Consider the following 16,657-nt stretch of genomic DNA (forward strand, 5'->3'; position numbering starts at 1 on the left):
CAGTTTCCTCCCACAGTCTGAAAGACATGCTGGTTAGGGTGCATTGACCCAAACAGGCATCGGAGTGTGGCGACAAGGAGATTTTCACTGTAACTTCATTGCGGTGTTAACATAAGGCTTACGTGTGACACTAACAATTAAACTCTACTTTACCTAAGTTTGCGGTCAGATTCTTGTGTGCCATCTGAAAGCTAGCGCCTTCGACAGTGCAGCACTTCCTCAGGAGGGCATTGCCGTGTCAGCATCGATTACGTGCTCAAGTATCTGGTGCTTGGACTTGCATTCTTATCATAGCATCCATACAGTATAGAAAGAGGCCGTTCGGCCCATTGAGACTGTACCAACCACCCAATCCCATCCAGGCCTTATTCCTGTAAACCCACACATTTACCCTACCCTGGCAATTTAGCATGGCCAATCTATCTAACCCGCACATCTTTCAGGCTGTGGGAGGAAACCAGGGCACCCGGGAGAAATGCACGCAGACGCAGGGAGAACGTGCAAACTGCACACAGACAGACACCCAAGCTGTGAATCAAACTCGGCTCGCTGGTGTTGTGAGACAGCAGTGCTAACCACAGTGCCACGTGCCACCTTCTCCTGACCCAGAGGTGTGATGATAAACAAGCGTCTAAAAACACAGCTAGATTTTCCGTAGAAGTTGTAACTTACAGGTCTGACAATTGAGTTAGCAGGATTTTCCAGCATTCCCTGTTGACCCAGAAGGAACTCATTCCTGTGCAGACAATAAAAACATAACAAACCTTACTCCAACTTATAAACAAAAGAATAGGTTGAATAAATAAACTTCATTACTCCAAACTTGAGGCCTCATCCTGGGCCATTCCAAATTCCCCACAATTCCCGACATGTCCTAATTTATGCCGAGTCAGCTGACCATCACATCATTCTGTCATTGGCTACATGGTTCACTGGGTCAGCTGACCCTTACAGCTTGTTACCATTGGTCACATTACAACTGATCCAATGTTATCACCGGTTACCTTCTAACACTCCTGTCAGCGGATTCTTGATGACGATGACCCCCCCCCCCCCCCACCCCACCAACCCCACCCCCCAACCCCCAACTTTGGGTTCCCTGGTGACAGAGGGTGCAAACAATAAAAAACTCCATTACCAGTGGCGGGACTGGAAGATCCCACTCTCGACCAATGGCGTGCCTCCTCCACAAAGCACTGTGGAGGGTCTGAAAACCCCAGCCAGTTGGGAATACATTGAAAGCAGCTCTGGTGTAAATTTGGACAGTTGTGCTGCTTTTGTATCAGCTTCACGGGCTGACAACCTGCCCCACTGCGCCAGGGACTCAAGCTCGATTCCCGGCTCGGGTCACTGCCTGTGTGAAGTTTGCACGTTCTCCCCATGTCTGCGTGGGTTTCCTCCGGCTGCTCCAGTTTCCTCCCACAGATGTGCGGGTTAGGTTGATTCATCATGCTAATTTAACCCGAGTGACAGGGGGATTTGCAGGGTACAGGGATAAGGCTTGGGTGTGGTTGATGTCAATGCAGTTCAGTGGCCTTCTTCCGTACTGTAGAGATACTATGGTCATGTTATTTGTTACTACTCAGTCAATAAAAGTGGAATAAAAATCCCATTGCTGAATCTATTTCGCCACTCAGTAGTGGCCCAGATTTAACATTGCCACGCAACAGCTGTTTTGCAATAATTCTGTGCGAGAAAAAAGAAGAGGGTGTTTTAGAAAAGGTTTTTGAGAATTAGCAAGGAAGGTGGGAGGTACAGGACATGATAATAATGGGAAGTTTTGCCTGCACAGCACTGACACTTACCAGCTTACTTTTGCACAACCCAAGTACTGTATTCCGATGAAATCGCACACAGAGTGCGTAAGGCGAAACCACAGAAGATATAAAAGTTCAACATGAGCAAGAGCTGGTGATGGGAGTGTGTAGAACTAAATTGATAGGCCTGTGAGTCAGTGTCACCAGCAGTTGGTAATCAGTTAGATTCGCCGCACTGTTAGCTATGTCACCTTGTTTCTGCTCCATGAACTCTGAAATAGTTTGATCATTCTATATGGCCGTGTTGAGACAGGTGACACTCTGGTCACACCACTACGTGTCTTCAGTAGTTAGAATCATAGAATCCCTACAGTGCAGAAGGAGGCCACTCAGCCCATCGAGTCAAAAATCCCACCCAGGCCCTATCCTTGTAACCCCACATATTTACTCTGCTAATTCCCCTGACACTAAAGCGGTAATTTAGCATGGCCAATCCACCTAACCTACAGATCTTTGGACACTAAGGGGCAATTTAGCATTGCCAATCCACCTAACCTACAGATCTTTGGACACTCAGGGGCAATTTAGCATGGCCAATCCACCTAACCTACACATCTTTGGACACTAAGGTGCAATTTAGCATGGCCAATCCACCTAACCTACACATCTTTGGACACTAAGGTGCAATTTAGCATGGCCAATCCACCTAACCTGCGCATCTTTGGACACTAAGGTGCAATTTAGCATGGCCAATCCACCTAACCTGCACATCTTTGGACACTGAGAGGCAATTTAGCATGGCCAATCCACCTAACCTACAGATTTTTGGACACTAAGGTGCAATTTAGCATGGCCAATCCACCTAACTGAACATCTTTGGACTGTGGAAGGAAACTGGAGCACCCGGAGGAATCCCACATTCTCACAGGGAGACTCCCCCAAGAGGGTGCAATCTGGTGCACAGGCCACGCTGGTGCTGCAGCCAGGTCGGAAGATTTGGTGCCCGGAAATCTCTGTTCACTGCAGCGGGATAGGAAAGTCGCTCAGGCACAAACAGCTGTAAGATTCCAGCCGGACAGTCAGTCATCCGAGGTCGGAATTAAACCTGAGCCCTGGCACTGGGCAGCAGCAGTACTAACCACTGTGCCACCATAAGGACTCCTGTATGTCCTGATGTGTTGTGTAGCCAGGCACTTTTGAAATGTAGTCAGTGTCGTACTGTTAAGAAATGCCGCAGTCAATTTGCGGACAACAAACAGTGATGAGATAATGCCCGGAAAGTGTGTTTTAGTGATGTTTATTGAAGGACAGAATGTTGGCCAGGACAACAGTAAGGACTGATCCTTCTATTCTTTTGGGCTGTGTGGTGGGTGAGGCCCACCTGAGAAAGCAGACAGATCCAGCATCTCTCACGCGGCTCAGACACTCTAATAACTTGGCACAAGATGGCGCAGTGCCAGGGTCCCGGGTTTGATTGCTGGCTCACTGTCTGTGTGGAGTTGGCACGTTCTCCCTCTGCCTGCGTGGGTTTCCTCCCACAGATCGAAAGATGTGCGGGTTAGGTGGATTGGGCCCTGCTTAATTGCCCCTTAGTGTCAGGGGGTGGTCGAGCTGGGGTAAATCCATGGGCTTATGGGACCAGATAGGGCCTGGGTGGGATTGTGGTTGGCGAAGACTCGATGGGCCGAATGACCTCTTTCTGCACCGTAGGGTTTCTGTGATTCTGCTCTAAGTGAATTCTAGCACATCTGGTGCAGGATGTGGTGGGGGAGGGGGGGTGACAAATGTAAATTTATGGCCCCAATATGTGCTTGCAGATGAGTTGGAGAGAAACAAAAAAATAAGCTCCACATGTGCATCGGATAAATCTAGATCAGAAAGTCAAAAGACGCGCATTGTACAACACATTTTACATGATTAAGTGGACAGTGGGATCCATGACTTCACTCAATGTCAAATGTTCACAGGAGACTGTTTGTCTGGTGTGTAGCGTTAAATGATTAAATAAAAGGAACTTGCCAAATTAAACTTTGTTGCCGTGTTATAGCCTGAGCCCCTCACACTGTTACGTTCAAGCTTTCTGTTCACTAGCTTGTGGGCACCAACTGTTAACATGCTGGGCTTCGGCTAAAGGGTGACTGCTACGCTACAGACATGCTTTCACAGTATTTACCCAGCCTATAACGTTACAAGGCAGCACGGTGCTTTGTAATGCATAGCTGCCTCATAGCGCCAGGGACCCGGGTTCAATTTTGGACCCGGGGTCACTGTCTGTGTGGAATCTGCACATTCTCCCCTGTGTCTGGGGGGGCGGGGTTGCGGTTGGTTTGAGTGGTGGGCTGGACCTTGTTCACGACCCTTTTGTTGTTTCTTGCAGTCTTGGGCAGAGCAGGAGCCGTAACAAGCTGTGATACAACTGGAAAGGATGCTTTCTACAGTGCATCTGTAAAAGTTAGTGAGAGTCGTAGCTGGCACGTCAAATTGCCTTTTTTTAACAGATGCACTCAAGCATGTTTGGGACTGAAAGAATCATAGAACCCTACAGTGCAGAAAGAGGCCCTTCGGCCCATCGACTCTGCACCGACCACAATCCCACCCAGGCCCTACCCCCATATCCCTACATATTTTACCCGCTAATCCCTCTAACCTAAACATCCTAGTACAGTAAGGGGCAATTCTAGCATGGCCAATCAACCTAACCTGCACATCTTTGGACTGTGGGAGGAAACCGGAGCACCCGGAGGAAACCCACGCGGACACGAGGAGAATGTGCAAACTCCACACAGACAGTGACCCGAGTCGGGAATCGAACCCAGGTCCCTGGAGCTGTGAAGCAGCAGTGCTAACCACGTGCCGCCCATGAAAGGATGATTCCATGTTTTAATCGGGAATTATTTGCCAGATTTGTGCATCTCACTTCATATTGAGTAGAGTCAAACCGTTATCTTTCCTTCACCGGCATTCCTCATTGTCAGCCAGGATTTGGGAGTAAGAATAATCACAGGATTTCCACGGAATAGCGAGCAATGCTTCTCAATCTGCAGTTGTGTCACATTTCCCTTTGCATGCAACAATTTGATTCCCTAAATGGTATAAGGATTGTTCTGTGTCTGACAAGTCATTTCTTCCGGAATACCAGGAATTGCTAGTCACTGGCAAGGCTTTTAGTTTTCTGGGGAAAGTGGCGTGTCTGAACGGCTAAATCTACAAATTGTCACATGACGGTTCTGCCAGTGTATATTAATCTGTATCATATTTGTTTATTTGGAGCACTTGTTCCATCATTGTGTTTACACCACACTATTTTAGTCTGTAAAACACCCACATATATCCTCCCAAAAGGACCTTCTAATCGCTACTCGTGAGCAGCACGGTGGCACAGTGGTTAGCACTGTTGCCTCACAAGGACCCGGTTTGATTGCCGGCTTGGGTCACTGTCTGTGCAGAGTTTGCACATTCTCCCCGTGTCTGCGTGGGTTTCCTCCAGGTGCTCCGGTTTCCTCCAGTATGAAAATGCTGGTTGAGTGCATTGACCTAAACAGGCAGCGAAGTGTGGCGACTAGGAGAATTTTCACAGTAACTTCATTGCAGTGTTAAGGTAAGTCTACTCATGACACAAATAAAATTTACTTTACTCCATGGCAAATGACCCCTATACTCCCAGTTCAAGCAACATCGGGGCCTGAACGGAGAATGAAGGAACTAGTTGATAGGGTTTAGCAAACGGCCAGTTAATGATGTTGTTCCTGGAAATATTCAGGAAGTGGGCATTGAAGTACTAATCATGGGTGATGGGGAGACGATGGCCTAGTGGTAGACTATCAATCCTGAAGATCAGCTAATGTTCTGTGGATCTGGGTTCGAATCCCACCACGGCAGCTGGTGGAATTTGAATTCAATAAAAAAAATCTGGAATTAAGAACCTACTGATGACCACGAAATCATTGTCGATTGCCAGAAAAACCCATCAGGTTCACTAATGACCCTTTAGGGAAAGAAATCTGCCATCCTTACCTGGCCTGGCCTATAGGTGATTCCAGAGCCACAGCAATGCGGTTGACTCCCAACTGCCCTCCAAGGGCAAGTAAACCAGTAGCGTCCAATTAATTATTGGTGAACTGCACCCGCCTAAGTGGAAATCTGGACATGGTTAATGGCATTTTGCATTTGTAAGTGAAAAATGATGCTCACTGGGCTTGTAATGTCAAACTAATTCTCGTGCGCAGTGTATGCACTTGGGCTCTCATCTTTTTGAGAGTTTGTTAACAAAATGCTAAGCTGAAAGTGCAGTCGTCAAATATTTTAATTCCTTGGTTGCTCATGTTTGCTGGGTAAATGTACAGGCAGGAAGTAGATTGACCTGTTTTGTGTGAGTGCATGAGTTGTGTACTACACCTCATACACCTGGTTAAACAGCATCACTATACCCTCCCTTCTACCTAAATAAACAACTTCTTTGGCCGCAGATTGAACTTAAGCAGCTTAATGCAACTCTTAACTTGTGAATCTCTCTCATAATGTCCAGTCCCTATAAGCAATATAAGCTCCACATAATCTTTAAATAACAATGGCTACCCCGCAAGATTCTGGAGGACGCGCTTTTCTTATGCAACTCTTCTGTGGAGGCGGGAAGAAAGAAGAACTGAGAGCCTGTAATCTTCGCCGCACTCTGTCCTCAATCCCATTCTTGCCCTGTGCACCCATGGCTTCTCCTGATGCTGCCCCCCACCTCCACCCCATTCTGCCCTTCCTCATCTCGGAACACCTACTTCCCTAATCCCCTGACAAAAGCCACAGTTCGTACCAGGTTCCTCGGTGAGGCTGCAAACACAACTGTACTGTTTTAAGTTCCCCCAGAGGTTTTGCACGGCGAGCTCCTATTCAGATCCATCTCTTGTAGACCCGTAACACTGGGCGGGATTTTCTTGCCGCGCTCTCTCCGAAGCTGGAAAATCCCACCCAATGGGCCTTTGCATCGTACGTGCCCCGCCCGATACGATTCCTGTGGGGATGGGGAAATTTTGCCCTCGGCTCCCATGCTTTCACACCTTGCAAAATCTTTGGGCGGAAATTTCCTGCCTCATCTGCCATGTGGGGGTTTGACCATGCAAAGGTCTGTTGATGTTGGGCAGGATTTTCCAGTTTTGGGGCGAGCGCGGCCAGACCTTCCCACCCATTGTCTTGTCTCAGAATAATTCCGTCAACAATAATGTTGTTAGTTGCACCAAATTATTTATTTGCTCCATTCGACATGTTGGCGGGGTGGCATGGTAGCACAGTGGTTAGCACTGCTGCTTCACAGCTCTAGGAACCTGGGTTCGATTCCTGGCTTGGATCACTGTCTGTGTGGCGTTTGCACATTCTCCCCGTGCCTGCGTGGGTTTCCTCTGGGTGCTCCAGCTTCCTCCCACAGTCCGAAGATGTGCGGGTTAGGTGATTGGCCATACTAAATTGACCTTAGTGTCTGGGGGATTAGCTGGGTAAATGTGCGGGGATACGGGGATAGAATCTAGTATTCGGTCCGGCCTCGATGGGCCAAATGGCCTCCTTCTGTACTGTGGGGATTCTGTGATTCTTCTGCACTGTAAGGAATCTGTGATTCTGTTACTAGTGCTGGTTGGAGATATCCCTGGAGATTCCATCAGATGGCTATCCTCCTGCACTGGCCTGGGTTGATGTTAATCTGTGTTGCTCTCCGCAATGTCCAGGAGATGTATTCTTCATCTGCCCCTCAAAAGATTGCTCAACCGTGCTTTAAAAAACCCAACTGCCTTGTCTTTAACTTCCCACTCACCGCAAGGTATCTATACAAGTGACGCAGTTCCATTATTTTGCTGTCTGAGGAATATGATACAATGTCAAACCAATGGCATGAAAATTGTGCAACTGGCTGTGTTAAAATTTATTTTCCATAAATCTGAGGTCATTGGCACATCAGCCAAAGGAGAAGTTAGACTTTGAGCTGTTACAACAGAAAATGTACTCCCAGACAAACCGAGAGAAGCAAATTCCTCAATGTGGGTGTTCCTGTCTGTTACCAACATTTATTGCTCATCCTAATTGCCCTTCTTTGAACTTGCAAGGTCATTTCTCCTGCCCCTATCCTGCTCCTATCTTCCCCCTCGTTCCTATCTTCTATGTCTCTATAGCTGGCTAGATTTAGCACTTGGGGGCAAATGGGATCAAAGGTTATGGGGAGAAAGTAGGCTTAAGCTATTGAGTTGGACAATCATCCACGATCGTGATGAATGGCAGAGCAGGCTTGAAGGGCCAAATGGCCTCCTCCTGCTCCTATCTTCTTCTATTTCAGAGGGTAGATTAAGAGTCAACAATAGCTCTGGAGCCACACATAGGTCAGACCAGGTAAGGATGGCAGATTTCCTTCCCTAAAGGGCCATTCATGAACCAGATGGGTTTTTAATACTGGTTATAAGTAGATAATTGTAAATTCTAGATTTTTATTGATTCTCAATTTCACTATCTGCTGTGGTGGGCTTTGGACCCAGGTCCCCAGACCATTACAGTAGGTCTCTGGATTACTAGTCCAGTGACAATACCACTGCCTCCCCTAAATATGGGATCTCCATTCTACCCACTTGTCAAAATTTGTTCATGGCTGACCAGCATTTATTGCCCATCCCTAATTGCCCCTTGAACTGAATGGTTTACCTGGCCACTTCAGAGGGTAGTTGAGAGTCAACCACATTGCTGTGGCTCTGGAGTCACATGTAGGCCAGACCAGGTAAGGAAGACAGATTTCCTTCACTGTAGGACATTAGTGAACCAGATGGGTTTTCCGACAATGATTTCATGGTCATCAGTAGATTCTTAGTTCTAGATTTTTTTTATTGAATTCAAATTCCACCAGCTGCCATGACGGGATTCGAACTCAGGTCCCCAGAGATTCTGGATTAATAGTCTAGTGATAATACCGCAAGGCCATCACCTCCCCTTAAAAAGGCAAACTAATCAGATTCACTCCCCTGCTCATTCCCAATGTCTGCAAATTTCTCTTTTGCAAGTATATCTACTAAATTCCCTTTCGAAGGAAACAACTGAATCTATTCTCATTGTATTGCGGGTCATAACCTGTATGAAACTGATTTGCCTCATTTCCTCTGACATTAGCTTATGAAAGGGTGGAATGTGTTTGTAACTTAAGAATAGGATATAGGGAAATGGCAGGACAGATGAAAGTCTCTTCAGAGAGCTCACTGCACTGTGACAGAATAAATATCTCTTGTGTTAACCCATTACCCATTAATTGCCCCATTTGAAAAGGGCACCCTGGGTGCACTGTAACGAAAGCAGGCAAAACACACACAAATTGGAATATTAAAGGCAACATAACACAGTGGCACAGTGATTAGCACCACTGCCTCACAGCGCCAGGGACCCGGGTTCGATTCCGGCCTCGGGTCACTGTCTGTGTGAAGTTTCTCCCCATATCAGCGTGCGTTTCCTCCGGGTTCTCCGGTTTCCTCCCCCACTCCAAAGATGAGCGGGTTAGGTGGATTGGCCGTGCTAAATTGTCCCTTAATGTCAGAGGGATTAGCAGGCTAAATGCTTGGGGTTAGGGGATAGAGCCTGGGTGGGATAGTAGTCAGTGCAGGCTCAACGGGCCAAATGGCCTCATCCTGCACTGTAGGATTAAAATGTCATTCTTGAGGTTGATAATGCACTGTCAGCCTCCCAAAACCCACCAACTGCAGAGTAGAATCAAGGAATCGTAGAATCCTTACAGTGCAGCTGGCCATTTGGCCCATCAGGTCTGCAGCGATCACAATCCCATCCAGGCCCTATCCCCATAACCCCACTTATTTAGCTGTTAACTGCGCCCTCCCCCCCACCCCGCCCCCAGCCCTAAAGGGCAATATAGCATGGCCAGTCCACCTAACCTGCACATCTCTGGACTGTGGAAGGAAACGGGAGCACCCAGAGGGAGCCCACGCAGACACAGGGAGAGCGTGCAGACTTCGCACAGGCAGAGACCCAAGCCGGGAATGGCACCCGGGTTCCTGGCGCTGTCGCGCAGCAGCGCTAACCACTGTGTCACCGTGCCACCCTAATATCTGAAATATACCCAGTGGGAACCACCTACTCCTTCTCCAGGGATATGGACACAACCGCAGACACAAGCATTCAGTCACGTGCTTCTGTGTTGTAAAAGATTTTGGCAAATGTTCACTGTCGCAGCTGAGTTTTAAAGCGACAGTTCTTCAGCTGAGACCAAATCAAAAGCCACAGCCACTCCCACCTGATCCACTCCCACGACAGACCTGAAAGAGTTAAAAAAAAGGCCTGAACATGAATCCAGGAAGCCAGCTGGCCGAGGGCTGGGATAAGGAAGTTGAGATACAACACGTTCTGTGGCTTGACTCAGAGCGAGCTGTGCGCACCCAAAGAGAGACGTGAAACTGGACAAAGATGGAAATAGAGGGTGAGATAAAAAGAAAGTGTTCCGTGTTACTCGCTGTCCTTTTAAGTGAGCATTTGCTGCTATAACCTAGCACTTTATCAACGCAATTAATCATTTCATTATTCACTTCTCTGTGCCTGCCAGACCACAATGCATTTGATTCACTGAAATCTAGTCAGTCCTAGTGGTTATTGTCAGTTTGGTGCCTTGAGGGGTTTGCTGGGAACCTCCGATTTCACTGGGTTCTGCACCTTGAAGATTTGATTTGTGCCCAAGTTGCTTCAACACTGAAGGAGTCAGGAACTGTCACTGTTAAGGCAGAGTTTCTAAAACTACAGCCAGGGGGCATAGCCTCAAAATAAGGGGGAGCAGATTTAGGACTGAGTTGAAGAGGAACTTCTTCACCTCCACATCTTTGGAATGTAGGAGGAAACCGGAGCACCCGGAGGAAATCCATGTGGGAAGAGCGCACGAACTACGCACAGACAATGACACAAAGCCGGAATTGAACCTGGGTCCCTCTTGCTACGAGGCAGCAGTGCTCACTGCTATGCCGCCCTTTGTAGTTGTGTCCTGTTGACTGTTTTCAGAAGTGTTTTCAAATTCATTTCTCTTGCAGGTTATTTCACAACAACGGCATTTGCTAATGGGGCAGCGAAGAGTGAAGATGAAGTAGGTAAATAATTGTTGTTCAGTTCAGCTGCCAAGAATACACCCTCCCGCACTGGATTCTGCCTAGTTGTGACGACTGTACTGAGTGTGACTGCACCATGCAATGTCAAAGTGCCATGTACATAGCTCTCTAACTTCACACTGAATGCCTCTTTGTAAGAGCAATCATCAACATATCTGAGCTCTCAACTATATATCCATCACTCGACCTGCCCCAGAGCCAAGTCCACGATCAAGAACATGAATAATTGGCAGCATGAATAATTGGGGAGGCAGTGGTGTAGTGGTATTGTCAGTGGATTAGTAATCCTGAGCCAGATCTACATGCAGAGCTGGGTTCGAATCCCACAATGGCAGAGGGTGCAATTTGAATTAAAGGCCAATGTTGACCATGAAACCATTGTCAATTGTTGTAAAAACACATCAAATGTCCTTTAGGGCAGGAAACCTGTTATCCTGTCCCGATCTGGCCTACATGGGACTCCAGGCTCACTGCAATGTGGTTGACTCTCAACTGCCCTTTGAAATGGAGACCCACAGTCCAAAGATGTGCAGGTGAGGTGAATTGTCCATGCTAAATTGCCCCTTAGTGTCCAAAGATGTCTAGGTTAGATGGATTAGCCATGGTAAATTGCCTCTTAGTGTCCAAAGATGTGTAAGTTAGATGGAGGAGCCGCGCTAAATTGTCCCTTAGTGTCCAACGCTGTGTAGGTTAAATGGATTGGCCATGTTAAATTGCCCCTTAGTGCCCAAAGATGTGTAGATTAGATGGATTGGCCATGGTAAATGTATGGGGTTGCAGGGATAGGGCCTGGGTAAGGTGCTCTGTCAGAGAGTCAATGCAGACTCGAAGGGCCATATAGCCCCTTCTGCACTGTAGGGATTTTATAAATCTATGGTCCATGTGGCACAGCTGATGTAAATCTACCAGGTTACATCACCACTACCACTCCCCATGCCCTCTGTTTACCAAAACCCATCAGCAAGATTCTTTGCGATATGTACAAGGCTGAGATAGACTGATTTTTAATCACTAAGGAAATCGAGGATTAGGGAAATAAGGCAGGAAAGTGGAGTTGTGGATTATCACATTCAATGATCTAATTGAAAGATGAAGCCAACTCGATGGGCTGAATGGCCTACTTAATAAGAACGTAAGAACTAGGAGTCAGCCATCTGTCCCCTTGAGCCCGCCATTCAACAAGACCATGGTTGATCTTTTCATGGACTCAGCTCCACTTACCCGCCCGCTCACCATAACCCTTAATTCCTTTACTGTTCAAAATTCTATCTTTGCCTTAAAAACATTCAATGAGGCAGCCTCAACTGGGAAGGGAACTCCACAGATTCACAACCTTTTGTGTGAAGAAGTTCCTCCTCAACTCAGTCCTACATCTGCTCCCCTTATTTTGAGGCCACGCCCCCAAGTTCTAGTTTCACCCGCCAGTGGAAACAACCTCCCTGCTTCTATCTTATCTGTTCCCTGCATAATCTTACGTTTTCCCATAAGTTGCCCCCATTTTTCTAAATTCTGATGAGTACAGTCCCAGTCTACTCAGTCTCTCCTCATAAGCCAACTTCTGCTCCTGTGTCTTACAGTCTAATAATATGGTCTTCTATATTTTTTTTAGAAGTCAAGTATGCCTTACTGGGTGCTGGAATAGGAATGTTTCTCGTCATCTCCTTTGTTGTCATTAAGATTTACATGATCAAGAAACACATTTATGAAAATGATTTAACAGGTAAGATGACAAGGCAAGCTGTTAATGGGTAACTTTCCTTCTAAAATTAGTTTGATTGAAGTATGATAATTCCCCTCCAGGCCTGAAGGTATCAGCTTTCAGCTTCCAAGTAATAGATATCGGTTCTGTCAGAAATATATTGTTTCACTTTACGTTGCCCTGTTTATGACTCCCTCACAATTTGTATTCTCACAGCTCCCATCATTGCAGAGCCTTCAAACCGTCCCTTCATCCGGCCACTATTAGACAGCCAGCAACCCCAAACTGCTCTGTGATCAGATCCGTCGTCTACCCTGCACCTCACCCTAGCCACATCCAGCAGGAGGAGTGTGTGACATAGTGATATTGTCACTGGACAAATAATCTGGAGACCCAAGTTTGAACCCCACCACCACTGGTGGAGAATTCAATAAAATTCTGGAATGTAAAAGTTTGTTGTTTGTAAAAACCCATCTAGTTCACTATAAAGTTTATTTATTGGTGTCACAAGTTGGCTTACACTGTGATGAAAGTACTGTGAAAGTTGACACACTCCGGCACCTGTTCGGGGACACTGAGGGAGAGTTTAGCATGGCCAATCCACCCAACCGGCGCGTCTTTGGATTGTGAGAGGAAACCAGAGCACCCAGAGGAAACCAGGAAGAACGTGCAAATTCCACACAAGACAGGAATCGAACTCGGGCCCCTGGCTAATCACCAAGCCACCATGTCACCTCCAGTGTCCTTCAGGGAAGGGAATCCTTACCCTGTCTGCCCGACACGTGACTTCACAGCCACAGGAAAATCCTGCGAAATGGCCTTGCACTCGGTTCAAGGGCAAGTAGGACTGGGCAATAAATGCTGGCCCAGCCAGTGTGATGTCCACATTCCTGAATGAATAAAAAAAAATCTTCACTCCCTCTTGCCCAAACCTTCGACTGGACACCTTGTAAGCAATGTCGGAATCCCACAAGCAGAATGGTGGTTGAAGATCCCGCTGGTGCCTCGAATAACTGGTCATTTATTTCATTGCTGTTTGTGGGATCTTGCTGTGCGCTTGGCATATGGATACGGCGACAACACTTCAAAAGCATTTCACTGGCTGTAAAGGGCATTGGGAGATCCTGGGGCTGTGAAAGCTGCTACCTCAATCGAGTCATTTCTTACAATATAGTATGTTAATTTCTAGGGGCAAAGTGGCACAGTGGTTACCACTACTGCCTCACGGCGCCAGGGACCCGAGTTCCATTCCCACTTGGGTCACTGTCTGTGCGGAGTTTGCATGTTTTCCCTGTGTCTGCGTGGGTTTCCTCGTGGTGCTCCGGTTTCCTCCCACAGTCCAAAATGTGTGCGTTAGATGGATTGGCCATGCTAAATTGCCCTTAGTGTCACAGGGATTAGTAGCCTAAATATGCGGGGATTACAGGGATAAGGCCTGGATGGGATTGTAGTTGGTGTAGACTTGATGGGCCGAATGGCCTCCTGCACTGTAGGGATTCTGTGGATATTAAGGGTGGGATGTTTCAAGAACCAAGGCAACGGAAGATCCGAATGCTTATCTGTTCCACAAGGAAGCAAAGACAATTTGAAGAGACTTACCTTGCTTGGCTTAGCCAAGAAAGCTGATCCCTGCTTAACCCTCAGGCTGATATTGTAGCCAGGGCCCAATGATGTAAATGGAGCCTAATCTGTCAATTTAATAAAGAACCCTACTGGCTTTGGATATCCTTCAGTTTGTGGTTAGGGAGGGGAAGTCAAAGTCTCTTGCCCAGATCTTGCCAGATGAGAAGTGGAATGGAACGAGGGAGGTTAAAATCTCCCCTGTAAGTAGTTAAAGAATGTCCAAATTTCAGTCTGATACAAGCAACAATGCGGACTGGAGAAAGACTGCTCAATTGGTATCCTTCGCCTTGCCCATTGCTGAAGTCTGGCTGTTTGGGTGAAGTTTATATAAATGAATTTAGAATACCCAATCCTGGGTGACACAGCTATCCCGGGTGAGTCAGTCAGTGGTACACCATTAAAAATGGCCCTTGTTGTTTAGATATTAACTTCTAACTGCACTTGCTAATTAGCAATGGCTCACGCTGATCCAGCAACTAATGTTTACATCCAAAAATGTCCTGAAGCCCAGCCAGATACTTCTAAATCAGTGCTTATTTCTGTATCTCTGAGGTGCCACGCACTACAGCTTGGATATCTTCAATCTCCAGCCCTCCTGAGGTGAGGAGAAATTTCTTCACCCAGAGGGTGGTGCATGTGTGGAATTCACTCCCACAGAAGGTAGTTGAGGCCAAAACGTTGTGTGATTTCAAGAAGAAATTAGATGTAGCTTCTGGGGCTAAAGGGATCAAGGGATGAAGGGGGAGGGGGGGGGAGTGGATGAGTCACACAGTGGTTAGCACTGCTGCCTCACTAGGGACCTGGGTTCAATTCCTGGATTGGGTCACTATATGGAGCTTGTACATTCTCCCTGTGCCTGTGTGGGTTTTGTCTGGGTGCTCTGGTTTCCTCCCACAGTCCAAAGATGTGCAGGTTAGATGAATTGGCCATGCCAAATTATCCCTCAGGTGTACCCAAACAGACACTAGAGTGTAGCAACTAGGGGATGTTCACAGTAACTTCATTACAGTGTTAATGTAAGCCTACTTGTGACTAATAAATAAACTTTAACTTTTACCAGAATACTGAATTCGATGATCGGCCATGATCATAATGAATGGCGGAGCAGGCTCGAAGGGCTGAATGGCCTACTCCTGCTTCTAGTTTCATGTGTCTCTAAAACAAAGTGTTTAGTGAGAAAAGAAACTCTTTTATAAATCAGCATTTACAAACCAAACTGTTCGTGGATTGCATTCAATTTACTGAAAATGCTGAACTTGGAAGAAGGAGTCCTGACCATTCTCTACATCATAGAAACCCTACAGTGCAGAAAGAGGCCCTTCGGCCCATCGAGTCTGCACTGACCACAATCCCACCCAGGCCCTACCCCCATATCCCTACATATTTTACCCACTAATCTACGCATCTTAGGACACTAAGGGGCAATTTTTAGCATGGCCATTCAACCTAACACGCAGATCTTTGGGCTGTGGGAGGAAAGGGGGGCACCCGGAGGAAACCCACGTAGACACAAGGAGAATGTGCAAACTTCACGCAGACAGTGACCCGAGCCGGGAATCGAACCCAGGGCCCTGGAGCTGTGAAGCAGCAGTGCTAACTACTGTGCTGCCATGCCGCCCCTCATCCTCTTCTCAATGGAGAGGGGGCCAAACACCAAGACATTACACTGTCCTTGAGAGCTATAATATCCCATTTCAGCCAGTAGTAACCATGAAAAGGTTGGCCTCTAATTATCGTGTCTCACAAATAGCTCGTGGTGAATTGTCCAGCAGTGACCCAACATTAGATTCCTGTTGACATTGATAAATCATTCAAGGGTTGGTTTTCGTGGTTTGTGGTGTAGCTGAAACTGCTAGAACAAAATTCAATCTGATACCCAATCCTGTCCTAACCATGAATGAGAGAAAGAAATATGTCCATAGAAAAAGCAAAGAAAATTTCAATCGAACCACCCAAATCATACTTGCTGGAATACTAGCTAGAAAGGTGACAATGATGGTGTTTAATATATATTATTGTTCGGGAAGTTGGCCTTCAAATTGTTAGTCTGATAATATGACTACAACGCCATCTTGCTTGCAGTGGACTGTGCAATAGAATCCCTACAGTGCAGTGCCATTTGGCCCATAGAGACTGCACTGACCATAATACCACCCTATTCCCATAACCCCACATATTTATCCTACTAACCCTCCTGACACTAGGGTCAATTCAGCTTGGCCAATCCATTTAACCTGCACACCTTTGGACATGAAGGGGCAGTTTAGCATGGCCAATCCATCTAACCTGCATATCTTGGGACTGTAGAAGGAAACCGGAGCATCCGGAGGAAACCCACGCAGATAAGGGGAGAGTGTGCAAACTCCACACAGAGAGTGACCCAAGCCAGGAATCGAACCTGGGTCTCTGGCGCTGTGAGACAGCAGTGCTAGCCGCTGTGCCACCTCAATAGTTGACTGAGATAG

At 46.9% G+C, this 16,657-nt stretch overlaps 1 protein-coding gene across 2 annotated transcripts in view; it reads left to right on the forward strand.

Moving 5' to 3' along the window:
• LOC145360544 (transmembrane protein 273-like) overlaps positions 1-16,657 on the forward strand; it is a 56,833-nt gene that overhangs the window by 24,495 nt on the left and 15,681 nt on the right. Inside the window, exons 1-3 of one of the 2 annotated variants that reach the window (XM_080215816.1) lie at positions 10,109-10,197; positions 10,796-10,852; positions 12,480-12,590. In XM_080215816.1, coding sequence (XP_080071942.1) covers positions 10,185-10,197; positions 10,796-10,852; positions 12,480-12,590 — 181 coding nt within the window. In that variant the 5' untranslated portion in view covers positions 10,109-10,184. Of the gene's footprint in view, positions 1-10,108; positions 10,198-10,795; positions 10,853-12,479; positions 12,591-16,657 lie in introns of those variants that run through there. The other variant, XM_080215815.1, reaches the window with a different exon arrangement.

This window comes from Carcharhinus amblyrhynchos, chromosome 31 (genome assembly GCF_965287045.1).
Source record: "Carcharhinus amblyrhynchos chromosome 31, sCarAmb.v2.hapA, whole genome shotgun sequence".
Lineage (NCBI taxonomy): Eukaryota > Metazoa > Chordata > Chondrichthyes > Carcharhiniformes > Carcharhinidae > Carcharhinus > Carcharhinus amblyrhynchos.